The sequence below is a fragment of the Protopterus annectens genome, chromosome 7.part0 (genome assembly GCF_019279795.1).
Source record: "Protopterus annectens isolate FY-2018-M chromosome 7.part0, PAN1.0, whole genome shotgun sequence".
Lineage (NCBI taxonomy): Eukaryota > Metazoa > Chordata > Ceratodontiformes > Protopteridae > Protopterus > Protopterus annectens.
The window spans coordinates 1,074,063,992-1,074,084,424 of NC_056739.1; the positions used below are offsets into that span (position 1 = coordinate 1,074,063,992).

The 20,433-nt window shown below is 40.2% G+C and overlaps 1 protein-coding gene across 2 annotated transcripts in view; it reads right to left on the reverse strand.

The window, feature by feature from the left end:
* LOC122806872 (cell death activator CIDE-3-like) overlaps nt 1–20,433 on the reverse strand; it is a 161,871-nt gene that overhangs the window by 43,011 nt on the left and 98,427 nt on the right. For both annotated transcript variants that reach the window (XM_044077643.1, XM_044077642.1), the window contains exon 2: nt 17,862–18,077. In XM_044077643.1, the coding sequence (XP_043933578.1) occupies nt 17,862–17,914 (53 nt within the window). In that variant the 5' untranslated portion in view covers nt 17,915–18,077. The remainder of the gene's footprint in view (nt 1–17,861; nt 18,078–20,433) is intronic.

A 20,433-nucleotide genomic window follows, 5' to 3' on the forward strand; every position in this document is an offset into this window, starting at 1 on the left:
CACAGAGAAGAAAAAAATACTATACCCTAACAGTAATCCCAAGAAACCAGTTCGCCTCCTCATAATCATATATAGCATTCAAAATCTGACAATAAAACATCATCATTATCCGTCACTAACAATATTATTATTATTGCCTATGGTTTTTGTTTGTTTTTTTAAGTTGACAAAAATAATTTTCACCATATATGCAAATTAAGTATAGCTGGCTCTAGTGATGAGGTATGACATCTTGTAGTCTTTTTATGCAAATTTCTTCGTGATCATGTGTCACAAACAAATCTGAAGACTGAATACATCTGGATTACATATGACTACTACATTTGTGCAATAGTAATTCTCTATCTAAAGAGCTATTTTTAGTCAACATTTCAGAAACTGTTTAGTTGACTCAAAACAGTCTTTTACAAAGTGGCAAGACTGACCACATGAAGGACACCTTTGGCTGTCTGAGAACTTACCATATATCAGAATAGTTGGAGATAGCTTCATGAGTTCTTCAATATGAACACTAGGCTTGCATACATATCACACTGTTTGGAGAGTACTGGGAGAAAATAGCCCATTGAGTCCCTAAAACATGCATTACTCATGATACCAAAAGTGCAAGTCATGGTCAAGAAATTCATCAGCCATTTCCCTAAAAGAGGTGTTAATGGTGAGAAGATTAACACATAACTCAAGGTTAGCCCTTACAATATAGTAGGCAATTACCATTATAAACAAGTACCTATTTACAATTTCAAGAAAAAAGTGTAAGTCCTGAAATTATGGAAAATATTTATTTAATTTATTTAAATAAAGAAAGAAAGAAAGAAAGTGTAAGTCCTGAAATTATGGAAACAGGCTTGATTTGACACTATTCCTAAGGTACAGTGACTTTGAAGGTAAATTATTTAGAAGTAAGGGTACACAACAGTGATACTGGCTGAATTATGTTAACCCCTGAGGTAGTGTTTAATGCAGTGACATTTTGATAAAGAAGTTTAGAAAATATGCAGAATATTAGACCTTGTTTAACTACAGCTCCAGAACACCAGGTACTGCTTTTACATAAGATCTACAGTACCCTGTAATCACTGGTTCTTGTACTGTACTGACTGTAATGCTGCTGAAACTATACTTTTCCCAGCTCCACAGTAAAAGATGTGACTAATTTAATATTTTTATACAAGAAAAACAATAAAGATTATTTTGCTTGTTCAATTTGTAATGGGGGTAGCCCCCATTTTTTAATGAGTGTTTTAATGAGACTGACAGATGTTAAAGGGCAACAATTCCACCTTACAAACATATATATATATATATATATATATATATATATATATATATACACACACACACACACACACACACACACACACACACACACACATCAGAAGCTGTCAAACTATGCTTCTGTTGCAATGTTTCGACAGTTCCACTGATACTGTCACTGACACTAGTGTTATCCAGTATTCATAGGTTCATAGGTAAATACTAGGTTAGCTACTCTTTCAGGCTATTTTAAGTCTAGCCAGTTTCCCTTTTTCTGCTTGAAAGAGCCTATCCAATTTAGTTATAAACTGGCCTTAACCTATCTCATTTAATTACAGATTGGCCTTACTCACCCCATGGTCGATAATGGTACATTACTCCTAATGAGAATAACTAGGATTATACCACTGATAATTTGAGTGGGCCTATGCATGGGATAAAACATTTAGGAACTGCCTCTTTTCATTGGTATTACAAGGAGTAGCCCTGGGTCAACATTGCCGTTTCCCCTTGCATAGATCTAAGCTGCACTTGAAAATGGACAGGGATGAGCTTTGTTTTATGTGGATAAAGAGTGTTCCATAGTGGCAATATCCTCTGTGAGATGTACTTTTCCCTCCAAATCATTCCTTTTATGTTGCAGAACAAGTTTAGATCCCTAGACAGAATATTTCTGATGCCATTTGACTTGCTGATGTGCAGTAAATCCATTATGGTTGCCCTGCACGTCAGACACAGGTCACATTTTAGCAGTATTCTATTCTAGCAGCAGCAGTTCAAGGGTGACTCCCTTGAGAGCACCAATTTTAAAGGAGTTCTGTTTGGAATAGAGAAACAATGAAAAAAAAAGGCAACCCTCCTGCAATCTGACAGACAGAAATAAAGAAACTAGTCTAATTTAGATATTCAAAGAAACAGGATGGTAATTTTTAATAATGGAGAATCTCAAGTTATACTTAGAAACAATGATCAATTTATTCAGATACAAGTCTCTAATAAGATGTGTAAAAACATTTGCTAGTCTATTACTGATTTTTGCTTTAAAGATTTTCTATCCACTCTACCCATGTGCTTTTTCCAACCTTGTAACAATTTTTCAGGATTATATACTCCCATCTTCCTAGGGCAAAGGTTACTTTTAATATTTCTCTGTAGTCCGTAGGTAGAAACATAATTCATTTCATGGTTTTTCTGGTCATCAGATTTTGGTTGTAAAAATAGACTAATATAGGGTTGCCACCTTTTCAAATGGCCAAAGTGGGACATTTTCCGGACACACATCAGATTTTACAGGCCAACACATACACACGGTCAGTACAAAAGATAGAACTTAACTTTTTTGCCTAAATAAAAGCTTATTCTTGTAGTAGTTTAGTTGCTTATTCTGTTTCTTGTAACATTTAGGTATTTTAGATACAGCAATAACTATTTTATGCAACTATTACATAAAATATGGGACATAATTATGTCCTACAATCTCAGGACATTTGCCATTTTTTATATTTTTTTGTCAGGACACAACTGCCCAAAGAGGGACTGTCCCTCGCAAAGTGGGACAGGTGGTAACCCTAGACTAATACAGAAAATATTAGCATTAAAAAGTGGAGAACTTTCTCAGAAAAAGATGTTCCCACCACTGAACACCTCACTCAGGATGTCTTAAGAAATTTCTCTCTAAATGTGGGATACTTCATGGCATGTATCAATACCTCTCTATCTCTTAGCACAAGAAATCTGGACAAAGGCAAAAATAATGGGAAGAAAGGCCACAAAAATAGGGACAGATTTAAAATATTGCTCTTATAAACTTAGAAAGTTGCCGGAGTAATTGGTTTTGAATTGGCATGCATTTTCTGAAGGATGTGAAGTCTGAAATTCAAATGTCTGTCATTATTTCATAGGTTCATAGGTTCATACTAGGCTATCTGCCCTAGGGCATTTATAAGCCTAGCCAGAGTGTGTTTGGCTTTCGCCACCCATTTTAAATTAATTTTGCTATGCCCTTTTTCGAGGTTAGTATACTGTGCCTCTGTCTAACAGTGACACAGAAGTGATACCCGGGGTAAACCTACAATCTCCCATCCACTCATCAAGATTCCTCTTGTAGAGAGTCAATGAGGGACTCTGCCTAACCTGGACTGGGATTTTATTCCAGAGTGAAGGGAGCCTCTGAGTTATGAATCTGTCCCTCCAGCATGTCCTATTTATTTCAGTGCTGAGGTTCAAGTCTCTCGAGCGCGTAGCTCGATGGGATTTGGATTTTCAGAGGTGCAGCATGTCCATTAATTCCGGGTTGGACATGGCTTTATACGTCAGGCACAGATCACCTCTGAGCAGGTGGTATGCCACTGAGTAGAGCTGGAGTTTCTTTAACCGGGCAGCATATGGCATCTGTTTGAGCCCTTTGATCCTCTTGATGAGGTACTTTTGGGGTCTTTCCAGTTGCTGCAGGTGTCTGGTAAGGTACATCCCAAAAAGGGCATTGTACTCAATTATGGGCCTGAAGAGGGATGAGTAAAGAGGCACGATGACCTCCCCTGATCTAGATGTGAATCCCTTCATGATTAGGTGGGCTATATAAAATGTTTTTCTAACCACTTTGGCCACGTGGTTTTCAAATGAGAGATTGCTATCAACTTGGGTCCCCAGGTCCCTAATTACTTCTTCCGTACTTAATGGATTACCACCTATGTGGTAATTTGTGGGCACTTTGTTTTTGCCAAAGGGGATGACTATACACTTTTTGGCGTTTAGCTTGAGGCCCAAAATTTGTGGTTTTGTGGAAAATCATTATGAGGAACAAAACAAAAATATGATGCAGAAATCTGGACAGTTGAGAGTTATGCATGCAGCTAAAACACACATTTGTTTTATATAGGAGGAAACAGCCTGGGAATACATACAAATCCACTGCTTCTAAAATGGGAAGTAATAAATCAATAAGGAAACAAGCTCATGTTGAAAATCACAGAAAACAGAAGACAGAAGTGTCACGGTATTTATTAGGCAATTAATTAGTTTAATAAATGGATTTAGATCTAACAATTACACACCAGAACTTTATCACTGCTTAAATGTCCAAAGACCTACAGAAAGAGGATTACAGTTATGGGACAGGATTTCAGCTGTAAACCATAATAAAGCTAAATGAAAAAAGGGTCTCATAGGAACTAGAAAAAGAGAATGGAAAATTATTTTTTGGAACATGATATAAGACCAAGTTTAGTACATAACTGAAAACATGAGGAAAAATTCTAGGTAATTATTAGACATATGGTCCAAGTAAAGAGTCTACTTCAGTTCTCCAACTGCCCCAGAGCAAAATCTGGTTAAGTGACTTGCTCAAAGTCACACAAATTGACGTTGAAGGAATCAAACTCTGGACTATGAGAAGCAGCTCATTAATGGCTCATAGCCTTCATCCTCCACACTGATAGATTACCTTGTGGATTCAATTCAGAACTCTACACATTTACAGTTAGCTAGAATTTATAAAACACAAATGCCAAGACAGCATATGTTTGTTGCCACTAATCATCAATCTGCCTGACCGCTCCTCTCTGTACCTCAACATAACTGTAGTTACTCCAGCGAATGGTATCACTGCACTACCCTCCCCATTACTACAAATGGTCACCATTCTGGAAACTTAATTTCAAGTTTTAAGGCGGCTTCCTTGGTTAAATATAGCAGAACCATGGCTATCATTTGCCAAATTGGTACAAAAACTCTTTGCTAATCTTACAACTGTAGTCAGCAAATTGATACAGTTAGTATCACTTAAACACACAAAATCACCTAATACTAACTGCTTCAGCATTTCAGCTGAGCCATAAATGCAATATCAACATGCATTTATGAAGCCATGAGCAGCGTCATAAATCAGTATCAGCAATACATCCCCTACCATCACACCTGACAATTACACCCTCCAACAGCTTACACCCGGGGCAGCCACATTCTTCACCCCACCATAGTTATGGCTCTAATATCTAATCTCTTTCCCTACTCCCAAACTGAATTTCTGGTGACTTGTTTTCCAGGTTCATACAACTGTACGGCAGCATTCTAGATCTTGCCTGTCAGCTATTTATTTATTTTCTTGTAGGTTTTCCCAGCTATCTCCACTTACCTCCTGCTTTTGTTATTGTAAATTGGTGACTTGCTTATTGTTAACAAGCAAACCCACTAGGCACTACTGCTTATTTTTAGGGGTGGCCCGGAAGCAATGCCTGGTTAAATGACCTGTTCTAACATTAGTCCTCTGAAATACCACTCCACTGGAGCTAGCAAAGCTCAGTATTCCAGCCTATTTTTAAGTAACATTTTTTTTTAATTAAATGCATTTGAAGTCATATAAAGAAGGCAGTTTCAACTAAATAAAACCATTTAAATCAAAACACTGCACTGAAAACCCTGCATGTCGACATACCATAGAAATTGACAAATACATAAAGCAAAACCACACTATGACAATAATAAATCAATTGAAATAAACTAATATTTTGTGCAGCCATCATATGAAGAGTGTGTTCCTATATTCCCTTTACTTATATACAAGTAACTCCATAACTGCACAACTGTGGATAAGTCATCAACTCCATGAATGGACTTCCTTTCTAATGCATTTACATCCCAATAGCATGGTTTGAGCTTTGTTTTCAACAACAGTGACAACTCCATAGTTTGTGTGGTGGGGTGGTAAACATAGTCTGATTTACCAGCATTATTGTGCCATTTACCACCATTATAAAAAAATACAAATAAACCTGTATGCCACCTGGTGGGCAGCCAACTGGCTTTCACAGAGGATACAAGAGAAGAATAGGCGACTTCACCTCAACCAAAAGGACAATCACAAGTGGAGCTCCCCAGGGATCAGTAATGGGACCATTCCTGTTTGGCATTTAGTAAGCTGTCCAGGCCAGTACAAATGGGCTGTGGGTTGACCAGGTTTGTGGAAGACTTCAAACTTGGAGCAGTCATAGAAGATACAAACATCCTCCAGGAGGATTTCACACAAATGAGCAATTGTTGCAAGAACCACAGGATCAAACTACATGCAAAATAGTGCATAATTATCTCCTTTGCCAAAATCATCCATCCCCGCAAACTACACCATTGACAACATACCTCTTAAGATAGAAACGGTAGTTGAGATCTAGGGACTTATGTGGATAATGATCTGGCCTTTGACAACATGTCCGCCACAGTTAAAGTTTTGCTATACACAAAAACTTCCAGGTAAGGGCACTGACTGCACCCAGGTCCAGGGAGCCTATTGTCCCTCTGTATTTGACCCTTATTAGACCAGTCATTGAGTACAATCCTCACTTTTGTATGTACCTGCAAAGGCACATGCTTCAACTCAAACACCCATATAAATTCCTTACCAAATGAATCCAGGGAGAACAAGACATGAATTATGGGGACCACCTTAGATCACTCTCCATATTTCAGTCTCCTACAGACTGCTAAAGGGTGACCCCTGTCTAGCCTTTAAAGCCTCCTCAGACCCTGTACTGATGCATTTGCTCCACATCTACAAAAGCAACAGTATCAGAAACACCTGCTCTAAGGATTTAACCTTTCCAGCAATCTGAACAAGACATGCTGGAGAGAAAGATACATCTCACCAAGCATCCACTGCTCTGGAACAGGCTTCCCATCCATGTACAACAAAGTACTTCTCTGGCTCTTTTCAAACACAATCTGGACAAATGGATTAGAAACCACAAATTTATCCCTGGGGTGACCCGATATCTCTGCTGGATAGTGGATTCTGATGTTCTACAAAACTGTAATTTGACTATTTCCTGTTTATGAATGGGAACAAGTAGCACCTGGGAATTCAGATTGGCTAGGCTTAAAAGGCCCCTAGGCTGTTAGTCTACTATCCTTCTATACATCTATGTAAACATTTCAACATAAGCTGCTTTTAATCCTATTGCACTGATCCAGGGGCATACATTCATTAGAACTGGCTTCACTAATGCTGTGTGTTCCCAAGCTGGCTGCCCCTGTAAAACAAGTTAAATCATGGTCCTTCATTGTCCACAGTTCTCATCCAGTGGGACTCACATTTCAATAAATGGATGTCTGTTTTCTGTTATTTACCACTGAAGGTTTGCAGTTTTAGACTTTTACTTTGGTTTTGTGCTGGAATGGTGTTCTCTTAATTCTGTTTCAACAATTTAATATTTTATTTTTCTGTAATTAGTGGTACAGCCATTTATAGCCACATGTATAGTCCTGGCATCAAACAGTGTTTGCTTTTGTCTTGTGGTCAGCCCACTCATCTGGTTATGAAGTGAAGAAACAAAGACAAATATTACTCTTATGCCAGTTCTCCAAGTTATCCTCAAAGTCTAGCAAAGCACCAACCCGCACCATTGCCGCGCTGTTACATACCAGCCCACACCACTGCTGTGCCGATACATATCAGCCCGCACCACTGACATGCTGATACATACCAGCCCGCACAGCCCACACCACTGGCGTGCCGATACATACCAGCCTGCACCACTGGCGTGCAGATACTTACAAGCCCGCACCACTGGCATGCCAATACATACCAGCCCGCACCACTAGCATGCCAATACATACCAGCCCGCACCACTGGTGTGCCGATACATATCAGACCGCACCACTGGCGTGCCGATACATACCAGCCGGCACCACTGGCATGCCGATACATACCAGCCCACTGGCATGCAGATATATACCAGCCCGCACCACTGGTGTGCCGATACATACCAGCCCACACCACTGGTGTACCGATACATACCAGCCCACACCACTGGTGTGCCGATACATACCAGCCCACCACCACTGGCATGCTGATACATACCAGCCCACAGCACTGCTGTGCCGATACATACTAGCCCACACCACTGTTGTGCTGATACATACCAGCCTGCACCGCTGCCGTGCCAATACATAGCAGCCCGCACCACTGCCGTGCCAATACATACCAGCCTGCACCACTGCCGTGCCAATGCATACCAGCCCACACCACTGCCGTGTCGATACATACCAGCCCACACCACTGCTGTGCCATTACATACCAGCACACACCACTGCCGTGCCACAGAGAGTAGGAAAGGCTTGAAGAACAGAGAGCTGCAAAAACAGGTGGTGGTGAGCAGTGCACACTGTGATTGGGGGGACATTAAAGGTGGCACAGTGGTTAATGTAACCACCAAAAGCAAATGTGAAGTCCAGCACTACAGAATGTTCCAATGACGGACAAAGTTGTAAGGCACATTTTTGGAATGAGCTGCAGAGAAAATGACTGCCGAAGATTTTGGGGCAGAGCATCAATGGGGTAATGGAAGTTGGGGGACAGACCTATTGTGTGGGGGACAGTATTACAAGCATGATACCCGCAGAGTGCTGAAAGCAGCACATGAAGCAGTTTGCTGTGGGAGAAGTAAGAAGGCTTTAAGAGATAGAGAAGAAATTTGTAAGGAAAAGTTGCAAAAGAATCACAATAGTGCTTTATGTAGGGACCAGGTGGAAATGCAGATGAATACCTTGACAGATGTATACTAAAGCCATGTAAGCATTATATGTGCGAGTCTGTGGCACAGAGGGTGAAGAATTACATGCAATGTTAAAGAAATATGGTTATCTGGCCTGGAATGGTTTCTGGAGCCACCATGGTTGTTTACCTAGCAGGACATTTCAAGAAAATGAAGATATACCCAAACACTCCATTAACTTGTCAGCATTCTTACTATCCACAGTGCTATGACACTGGCTAGATAAATAACTATCCATTTATATACTAGAATGAAGGGAATGGTGGGGGAATAGTTCATCTGAAAATATTGTTTAGATACTAGGGACACTCTTAGCAAAGGAACATTCAAGTATGTTATTGTCTGGAAACTAGAAGTGGCAGCTATCAGTCAGTTGACTAAACCCAAATGTTTCATATTTTTCTTCAGCTCCTTTCCTTGGGGTAGTTCAACCATGTCAGCATCCAAACTAGTGCAGCTGTGACAACTAAATGATTCAATATAATCCAGAACAGTGGTAGCCAACATATCAGCTTTGGTAGGATGGACATTCTAGTAAGTACAGTTGTGTAAGAAAATTACCATAATTGTAGATGTTCAAGTTTATTTACCGCTGCAGTTCTAACTCTTGGGATTCTTGCTTGCAGAAGCCCAAAGACCAGCTTGAATATCAGAACTTTCACATTTCCTTTACTATTCCAGTGGACTTCCTCTACTACTGATGTCAGGATATCGGTGGTATAAAGGGCAGTTGGCTGCAGCCATCTTCAGGTCTTTTTTGCTGAATATACCTATGTTCCAGAGTATGACCTACCCAACTATGGCCCATCTCTTTAACAAAGGATAGGTGGGGAGCATCAGACAGAGGGAAAATGAGAAGAGACAAGTGTAATGGGTTTCCCACCCCAACCTTAGAGTAGCATGTAAGACAGAGGTTATGGAGGTAGCACTCCAACACTGAGTCTAGTCACACATCTACAATTATGGCATGTTCCTAATTCATGGCACTATGTTCTTTGTAATTATAACTCTTGTGACAACTCCTAGATTTACATAAGAAAGGATGGCTGACCTACAGAGGGAGCAGGGGGCACTAGATCCTATAGGATGGCTGGAACAAAGCCTGCCCTAGCCTTAGATATAGCCCCTAGATTGTAGTGTTTGGCAAATGTATGCCCAGAAGACCAGACAGTTGCTTCTAAAATGTCCAGGAATGCTGTGATAGTAACTACAGACATAGTAGAATGAGCTCTTACCTTTTCAGAAATTTGCTTTCCCATGATGAAAGTAACAGAAGGTAATTCAATTGGCAGCCCAATTTAAAAGTTTATTCACATGCTTGTACACATCAAGAGAATATGAAGTTGGATGTAGCAAGTTCAAAGGGTGGGAAGGTGAACTGTTTTGATACAAAACTGAGGTACCAAAGTAGTACAATTACTTTTTTAGGAAGTTTCAGATGAAACCATACCTCCCTTTTCAGGAACTGCTTCACATGCAGTTGTAAGAAAATATGTTACTGTAATGGCAGGTAAATAGATATGGCTGAGGCATGTGCTCTGTTAGGTGCATAAGATGAGGACTAAGGACACTTGTGCAGAACTTGGGTCCTGTCTTCTGTTAAGACACCAGTGGAAGAACCTTTTCCATTTTGCTACACAAGATTTTGTAATATAGGGTTTTTTGGCCTCTCTCAGAACATGAACAATATCCTGAGTAAAAATCTATCTGGAGGGGGTGACTGCTTAATCATCTACACTGTCAGCCTCAAAGTTTGCATGCTGGGATGAATGACTGACCAGGAAGTCTACCTACTGGGGCAGCATTAGTTGTGCTTCTCTGGCAAGGCTCAGGAAGGGGGAGGGGCATTAATGTTTGGCTAAAAAATGTGCTATTAGAATTATTTTTTGGCCTCTTCTCCCTGATTTTTGCAATATTATAGGTTCATAAGTAAGTACTAGTCTAGCTGCCCTTGTGGGCCAATTTAAGACTAGCAAGTTTGCCTTTTTGTGCTCAAATTAACCTATCCCATTTGGTTAGAGATTGGCGTTACCATTCCATGGTCAATAATTATACATTACCCCTAATGAGAATAACTATAAACATACTCTGAAGGGACCCGTGCATGGGATAAAACATTTAGTAGCCGACTCTTTCCATTAGTTTTACTTTTCTGAAGTAAAAGCCAAAACCAAAGAACTCTGGCTGACTACATTAGCAGATGACTGCAAGCTAGGAGCAGTCATTGAATCCCACAATAACTTAACCATCCTGCTGGAAAGGTTTGTCCCAAATAAATAACTGGTACCAAAATCATCCTAGGAAATAGAGAAATGAGAGGTAAAACATACAGAAATAGAACTGCCTAGGAAAGGGAGAAGGCATAGGTTGCTTAGGCCTGTTTCTTGGGAATTTTTGTACAATATTTCATGAGCTCTCCATCTCTTTTGAAACAAAAAAGTCTAGCTTTGGCACACCCCACCCGTGGGGCAGATCTAAAAACACTGCCCTCTTTAGCATCCATTCACTGGGATCTAATGCCATCCTGGTTAATTTGTCTGCCAAATTGTCCCGAGATGGGATGTTCTGGACTGTAGGTGTTGTCCCTATCTCCTGGGCCAACTCCCAAATCTGCATGGCCAGCCTGCACAGGAGCTAGGAGTGGGTTCCTCCTTGCTTATGTACTGCATGACTGTGATATTGTCTGACCTGGTAAAGATGATGTCCTGCAATCAAATGTAGCTGAATTCTTTAATGGCTAGAATGACTGTCATCACCTCATTTATGGTTACGTGTTTTTTTCTTGAAGGGCTTCTCCAAAGACCTTTGGACTCTCAGCTTCCATACAGGAGCTCCCCATGTGGAGTCTAATGATTATGTTATCAGAATCCAAGACCACATAAGGGCAATCCCTAATTCAAGTGGATGTTCTTCATCCACCAGGCAATCTCCTTTCTAATGCAAGGGTGCAGAAAAATGTTGGTTTGGAGGGTGGGAAGGTGTTCTGAGATATCACCGATATTTTTACATAAGCAGTCTGGAGATAGGTACCCATCAGTATACACAGGGGCATGTATCCCAGTATTCTGAGGAATTCATTGGTAAAATGTTGGCAAAGTTGGTCACCTTGCTGAAATACTGGGAGAGGAACAGGATATTGTTTGGGAGTAGGGATGCTCTCTGCTTTTCTGAGTCACAGATAGCCAGAGAAAAGTCACTCCTCTTGTTGGGATATTCAGAGACAGCCCTACTATCTGGAATCATGTTAAGGGAATCTCTGGAGCCCCTTGAATCTCTGAGGAGGAAGAGGTCTAAATGAAATTGTTATCCAGGTATGGATTTATATGAACACCTTGTGTCTAGCAAAAAAACAATTATTGGAGCCAGGTGCTTCCTAAAGATAAAACTGTGAGTGGTAGACAAACCAAAGGATAGTGATGTGAATTGGACATGGAAATCCCCTACCTTGAACCTTAGGAAACTGCCCGCCACCTTTTGCTACCAGAATGGGAATGTACAACTAGGCATCTTTCGGATCGAATATCACCATCAGTACCCCTGACAAAATTAGGGGAAAAGGTTTTATAAGGTTAATGTTTTGAATTTTGAAACCACTAGATATTACAGTCGAAACATTCAATATAAGTCTACAAGACCCTTCTTTTCTTGAGATTAGGAATGTTCTTATTGCCCTTTCTCTTTCTGGTATATGTTGTATGACACCCTGTGCCAGAAGGCTGTCCATCTGTTGTGGCACATGATATAACTGGTCTCTTAGTATGGATAAATACCTAGGAATTTTGATGACTTTAGAAAATGGAAGCTGTAGCTTTTATATGCGACCTAGAAAGTCCACCTGTATTGGGCAACTATTTCTCACTGACAAGAAACATACTAGCCTGCCTCCTACTTTGTTAAGTGTGAAGGAGGGAAGAAAGGAAGGAAAGGTTGGGATGGCACTTTTGAAGATGGAGGCTCTTTTCTTTCACTGTTTGGGAGGAAATGGGCAACGTTTGCTAGGGTAGTTTTTGACATACCTAGATGATGAGGAATGAAAGCGGTCCTTGACAGTTTGCACAGTCTTCCCCTTTCCCCCATTTTTTGAATACCTTCACTGATGGGGATCCAAAAGGGAACCCCTTAACCAGTGAGGTGTTCAGGTGTTTTGCTATTACATGCCCTGCAAAGGGCTAATACCTCAGCCAGATATGCCTTCAAACCACTGACTCAGTGGCAGTTGCCCTTAATGATGCATTCACTGCATCAGAGTCACATTTAATGGAGTGCCTGGTCACCTAGGAGCTGAGGTTACACAAATCCAGCATCTCCTTCCCAAGAACCTTGTCTGCAACCTCTGCTGCCTTGTGTTTTAGCTGTTCATGGAGGGACTTCTAAAACTTGAGCCTGTAAGGTTGGCAGTGGAGGGACCTAATGGCAAAGGTAACTGAGGTCCAAGTCCTTCTTTTCCTAAACTGGTCAAGAATCATACGCTCCCTGTCATTGCAACTGGTTTCCTGGCTGCAGCCCACCTGATCCTTTGTTTGAATCCCTGGATGCCATTTCTGGATTCACCACAGGATTTGCTATGTGAGTCATGGACCTTATAGAAGTAGTCTAAACTTTTAGGGGTATGAAGCTAGGAATCAAAGTGCAGAGATATTGTGCTAAAAGCATCATTCATGCCCTCTAACACCTAAGGCGTAGATAAGTGGTTTAGACTCTGGCATGCCCAGAAACTAATTTGGGCCTGGAAGACCTAGAAAGTATCTAGTTGAAAGAGTCCATCTTATAAACACCCCTTGAAAACTTGTATCCTCAGGTGGTGAGGTTGAAAAAAAGGGTGTTCTCAAAAATCAGAATCAGAATCCATAAAGGACACGAGGACAACTGGTCCACATACAATAGCACTTCTAACTATGAGTCAGAGGAATTTGAGACCTGCTGGGAAAGATACCGCCTTTTTCTTTTTGAAGTGGAAATCCCTGAGCATGATCTTTTTTTCACAGGCTGAGTGGCTGGATTTCATAAATATCATGAAGTCCTGAGCCATCGTTAAAAGGTCCTTGGAAGAGACCTGGGTAGGTTAGGACTGAAACCCAGTCAGTGGTGGCTGGGGCAAAACGACAGAAAATCACTTAGGCTTCAGTGTCATGGGCCTGTATTTGGATGGGAGATTAGGCTTATAGACCTTGGAACACGAGGAGGCAACCAAGATAACTCTATAGTCTCCTCCAACTTCCCCTCAAACTATGATGTAGGGATACTGTCCTCCTCTTTGGAAATCATTACTCGAACGTAGGAGGCCAGCACCTGCATAGCAGTTCCAACTTTGGCTGGTGACAAAGCAGATATGGATCACAAGAATATGCCATAGACTAAAAGTGTGGCAGTGTCCAAAGAGGGGTCATGCTAAAGGTCTCAGTCAGAGTATGCACAGAGTATGGTTATGTAAAACTGCCTCAATGGTAACAGTGCCCTTGAGCCTAAGGTGCTATCAGACACCAGGAAAGCACCGTCAGCCTCCTGGATAATCTTCTCCTTCATGTGTCTCTCTTTTCTCCTTCCTTGGAGAGGTCAGAAGAATGAACAGTGGATGACATGACATGCCAAGGCCAATCACAAGATATCTGAGACAAGTACTTTTTGAGGGAAGTGGGTCCAGCATTTAATAGTATTGGTTAAGAAAGCGCACTGGGGGCAGTTGTGCATGCTGCATTCCGGACCCAGGCAGAAGAGATAAATGTTAAGGAAATCCTTCTATGGAATTTGCTTCCTACACCTTCAGCATTATTAAGCTTAATTATTGGCAGTCAAACATTTAAGGGGATAATCATACCAAAGGTAGCTCGCCATTTTCCTGCGTGTCAAAATTTGATGTGCATGGAACTCTTCCCCTGGAAAATTTGGCTGTCTAGCCATCTGTAATCAAATAAGTGAACTGGTCCTTCACAGACTCTTTTTAGACAAGGTCCACAAAAGCAAAGGCAAATACAACTCAGAACTTTGGAGTTAAAAGGCATAGGTGTCATCACTAAGCCACCATGTTGTCCAAAATATTAGGTATTTATATATTTATTTATTTATTTATTAATCACATTTGATTACCAGGATAGTCCACTGGGCCAATATGGGCCCATTTTCAGTGGCGGCCTGAGGAGAAAAGCTCTACAATAAACAGTTATATAAAGAAATAATTATCAATTACATAATGCAAATATTTACAAAAGCAAATATTCAACAAATATAGAACAAATGTCAAATTGTTGCAATTAGTACAGGCATAAATTACACCATGGATAGAAAGGTAATTAAAAGACTAAGATTATATAAACTACTGCCAAAGAAGAGCCATTGTTGTAATGAGGTCTTATTATGAGATAGAAATGAATTAAGATGAAACAGCAGGCTGTATAGGTGGAATGCGACAGGTTGTTAGGATCTAAGGGCTGGGGGTTTAATGCATGTGCAGTTTCCAGGATGGGAAAATATATGTATGTAAAAAGTTTTGAAGGGTCATAAGGTTTGAATAGTTCTAATTGCTAATGGGAGGACATTCCAAGCTCTAGATACAGTATAGGAGTATAGAAGCTCATTGGCAGGTAGTTTGGATTTGTGGACCTTCAGAAGTTATTGACTTTCCGATCTTGGAGATCTATTGGGTAGATAGTGGCTAAACAATGAACTAAGGGCAGGACAAAGAAATGGTCTGTGGATCATTTTGTGTGTAGTAGTTAGTTGCAGGCAAGTAAGTGAGGCAGTGTGGGAGCTCAAGCCAGTTAAGGGAGAAAAGGGAAGCACAGTGGTGAGTGGAATATTTAGCACTTGTACCAAACTTGGCCATTTTGTTGCAACATATCACAAGCTAGTTTTAGCAAGGATTGAGGATTTGTGAGTAGTGGGGCACCAAAGATGGGAGAATGGAGTAAGTAAGTGATTGTAAGGGTTTGTCTAGTGGCAGAGTTAAGAAAATGCTTGTGCTGACAGAGGATACCAAGTTTCTGATGTGCCTTGCTAATAATGTGTTGTTTGTGGAAGTCAATTTCTAAATGCTCATCAATTATTACTCCAAGTAATTTAGTGTGAGTAATGACTTTGATTGTTGTTTTGGGGCTGGATAGTGAACTGTGTCTTCTTTAAGGGAGCTTTCTTCTTTGGGGTAAAGAGGTGTAGCTTGGTTTTATTTGGATTAAGTGCCACTTGACTGGTGCAGGACCAGGTTTTGATAGAGGAAAAGGCCTGCTGAGTGATTTGTTGTAAAAGAGATATGGAATCAGTGGAATATATAAGCACAGAATCACCTGCATATTGAAGGAGAGAGGACTGGCTGGATGAGGAGTGAAGGTTGTTAATAAAGATGTTACATAGGTGGAGGCCTAGTATGGAGCCTTGGGGGACACCTGTAGGGTTGTGAAGATATGGGAAGAGGGAGTTTTGTCATTTAACTGCCTGTTGTCTATCTGATAGGTAGCCTGAGAACCAGTTAATAGTGGAGGAAGATGCACCAATTTTAGACAGCTGTTGTAGAAGTAATAGATGGGAGACTGTCAAAAGCTTTTAATAGGACTAGGAATAGGGAGGAGACAAGTTTGCCTGAGTCTCGAGCTTTGTTTACAGTATCCAAGAAAGACCGTGCTGTGTAGGAGATAGAATTTGGTTATTAAGAAGAACGTTTAGAAGAGTAGATACAACTTTTAAGGAGCTTAGAGACAGAAGACAAGATGGCTATGGGACAAAAGTTGGAGATATCAGTAGAGCTGGCACCTTTATGATTAATGTATGCTTTTTTTCCAGAGTATTGGAACACAGGATTCAGAGAGGGGATCTGTTAATAAGTATGCTAATGGGATAGGTGATGGCTTCAAGCTGCTAATTTTAAATATTCAGTGGTTAGGCTCTCGGTTGTGATAGAGGTAGGTTTGAGTCTGAGAAGTAACCATTTTATGGTAGTAGTTGCCACTGGTTTAAGAGTGATCACCATTAATGATCAAATTCAGAGTTATTACATACTGCCTGCCTGACTTTGGGAAGCGAACACTATTAAGTGCTCATAAAGTGTGACAAGAACTTTTAAGTGCATCTACTTAAAAGTGTTATGTGGCTAGGCATCTTATGGGTTCTGATCACTTGTCTAGTATTGTTCCTGTATATGTGCATGTGTATGTAAATGCACATACACACACAAAGAGACAGACACACACACCCAAATACTGACAGAGACACACACACACACGAGCCAAATTTAATTGAATTAGTTTACAACTGACACAGATTTTTGACAGGCATAGAAGATCACAAAATCCCCAAGGTTGGGGAACGTGCTTTTCCTCTGCTATTGTGCAATCTCAGAGGTAGAATAACAATTTAATTGGGAGTGTGGGGGTGGCAGAGGGGCTTTTCTCCCTGCAAAAAAATGACAATTCATTTTTTTCTTTTAGTTTTTCATGCAGCAAGATTATTACTCAGAGCAAGTGTAGTTATGTGTTTGGGTTGTTGATGTAATTTAGTAAACTCACATGCATCCATGTGTGTTTTTAAAACAGCGATTTCAGGCAGAAAGCCCACTCAGACACAGGGATAAACATACATCTGCAAACAAACTAACTGGAGATCAGGACTGAACTTCTAACCTTATAGTTATGAGACACACAAATTAAACACTGATCTACCATGCCACCCACTATTAGCAATGCCCAAATGCTTTACATCTTTTGGTTTGGACAAAGTAGATGATGTTCAACCCAGGCAGAAGCGGGGGGGGGGTGAAGAGGTAGGTAGGTGCCATTGAGGAAGGTCTGGGGAAAAAAAAAAGAGGATGGGGAAAAAAAGACAAACATGGAGTTGTGGGGAAACAAACCACTATCAGTCATTATACAACAGTGAGTGGGAAAACAAACCACTATCAGTCATTATACAACAGTGACTCAAGGTTGGCATGCCTCAAGAATAAGATGCAACAACCCTAGAATATTCTAAACTGTTCCCATCTCCACTACTCACCTACATCATGGGCATTCACCTAATGACTAACTTCAGGACCACCTAAACACCATTTTAGCAGTTGGTAGTTTGATCACATCTTACCTGGATATAGATTTCGAAGACAGTACTCGCAGTGAGTTCACAGCGTACTCCATCCCAGTAAGAGACACTCGTCACACTGCGACAATGATGCACACACAATATGTCACAATAGTGTGTGGTGACAATGAAGCAATGCTTTACTCTGGTGCAGTGAAGATTTCACTGTTAATAGACTTATTGTACTGATGTAGTGAAGAAATGCTGAATGCTCAAGTTCTATAAAATCAAAAGAGATTCACAATAAAAAAAAAATACAGAATTACTGCAAAGAAGAAAATAATGTCATCCCCACCAACAGCTTCAAGATTACTTATAAACAGAAAGTTCAACTGTTCAGTGATGAAAATTATCATTTAGTCCAGTATATTCAAGTTAACCAATTAAAGCAGCCCTTTCTTTAAGTTATTTCATCTCCACTGGTTCAAACACATACCAGATACTCGGGGGGGAATAATTGATAAGAAAAGTTTTCCTTCATGAAACTACACATATCTACTGAGAGTGTAAGAATAGAGATACAACTCCCTGTTAATCCTATGAGGTGCCAAGTACTTCTGTAATGTTTATTTTGTGTTATTCTGGAACAGTAATTAAAAGTAATGCAGCAGCGTACAGTTTCACTAAATCAAACAAACAGTAAGGCTAATAAGTAGAACATGAGCAGTTCCAGGACCTTGTGATGAAAACTCCGCTGCTTGTACTTCCATTACCTGCTACAGTTGTTCTCATGTGCAAGACGTTATCATCTAATTTTTTCATTTGAGTTTTGAGGCCTTACTACTAAGCCTGAAGATTGCTACAAAGGACAGAAACAGTACTGCAAAACATTGTCACATATGATCTTTGCACAGTTGCCCGAGTTATTTTTAACAGGCTCAAAGTCTTCTTGCAGACTGTAAAATTGGCCAAATGATTACAAATATCACCCTGATAAACTTTGTACATGCCATGCTACTGAGTCTGAGTGTAATGAATCCAGGGTGCCCTAACTGCGACCTTAAACAGCAGACTTTGTCGTTTCACTCAAACTAGGTTGACAGTCCTTTACTGCATCCTGTAACACACAGCTTTGTAGTAAACCTGCCAATCATTAGCAGACCGGAGTTCCGCTGTGGCGACCCCTAACCGGGAAAAGCCGAAAGAAAAACAACAACCTACAGTAACTTATACAGTCATGTATTCCAAGGAAAACACAACTCACTGCTTCATAAAGTACCTTACCCTTTTCCCAGAATAAGCCCTTCAGTCAAAGTTGTGAAGCTCCTGTGGGAAAATTCATTCACTTGTAATTAATTACCTCAATCTTCTTCAAGGTACAGGTATACCACCTTTCAACCTGTTAGCACAAGAAATCTGGACAAACCCTAAATTAATGGGGACAAAGGCCCAAAAATAGGGACAGATTTTAAATATCACTCTTATAAATTTAGATGCTACAATACCATGATTTGTGTTAGCCTGCATTTTCTGAAGGATATCAAGTCTGAAACTGAAAAGTATGTCATTATTTAGTGACTTTGGTTCTCAGTGACTTGACAAAAAAACACAAATTTTAATGAGGAACAGATCAAAAATGAGGTAAAAATGTGGACATTAAGTTGATAGGTATTGGCGCAGGCAGGCATTTCATTATATACTATATGCAACCACTCAAAGAAAATGGAATCTCTCCACTTAAAGAAAACCATAATCTCAACAACCCTGAGAAATGGGAGAAAACATTTCCTTGTATATCTATGCCATCAAAAAAGGGTAATGCACATCTCCAGAAAGGTTACCCACCTTTCAAAAAAACAAAAAAAAGAAAAAAAAAATGTAGGTAAAACACCTACAAACAGCTGGTTCTCCAGACAGTGACAGAGGCTTTGTTCCTGACAACAATAGCTTGCCCTTCAACTCAGTTGGCAGCATTATCCCAAACAGCTGTAACATTCCTCCCAACTCCTACCAACAAAAACATTTTTTTTTATATATTTACTGTTCACTTATGTTTTAATGTTCTGTTATATTGTACTATACACTGTATGTACTGCATGTATGTATCCTATATATATATTACTACTATGTCTCTTTAGATGCTGCTGTGTTTTCACTATTGAATTGTATTATTTGTTTGGAGCTTTTCTCCCCGGGCCTCCTCTGAAAATGGACCTGCGTCCAGTCGGACATTCCCGGTTAACAAATGTAAAATAAAATAAATAAACTCTCAACAGTGACAGCAGCATTTTCCTAAACATTTGTATCATTCCCTCCCACTCCCCCAACAGTGAAGTGGTCATTACATAGCTGCTAAACACAGCTAAGATAGACAAACAGACAGATATACAGACAGACAGATCAATAAAATGGCAAATGAGGTATGCTGTCACTCACTGTTCTGCCCCCCCCCCCCCAATCAGACTGGAAGGGAGGATTCTCCCAGTCAATTTCTCCAAACATTTTCAAAGATAATATATGATGAAGAAACCACCTGTTGTACATCTAGACTGTTCTCTTCCCAAGGGATAGACGACCCTGCACCATGTATAGACACAATCTTTTTATTCACTGGAAAAGGAAGGAACATTCAATG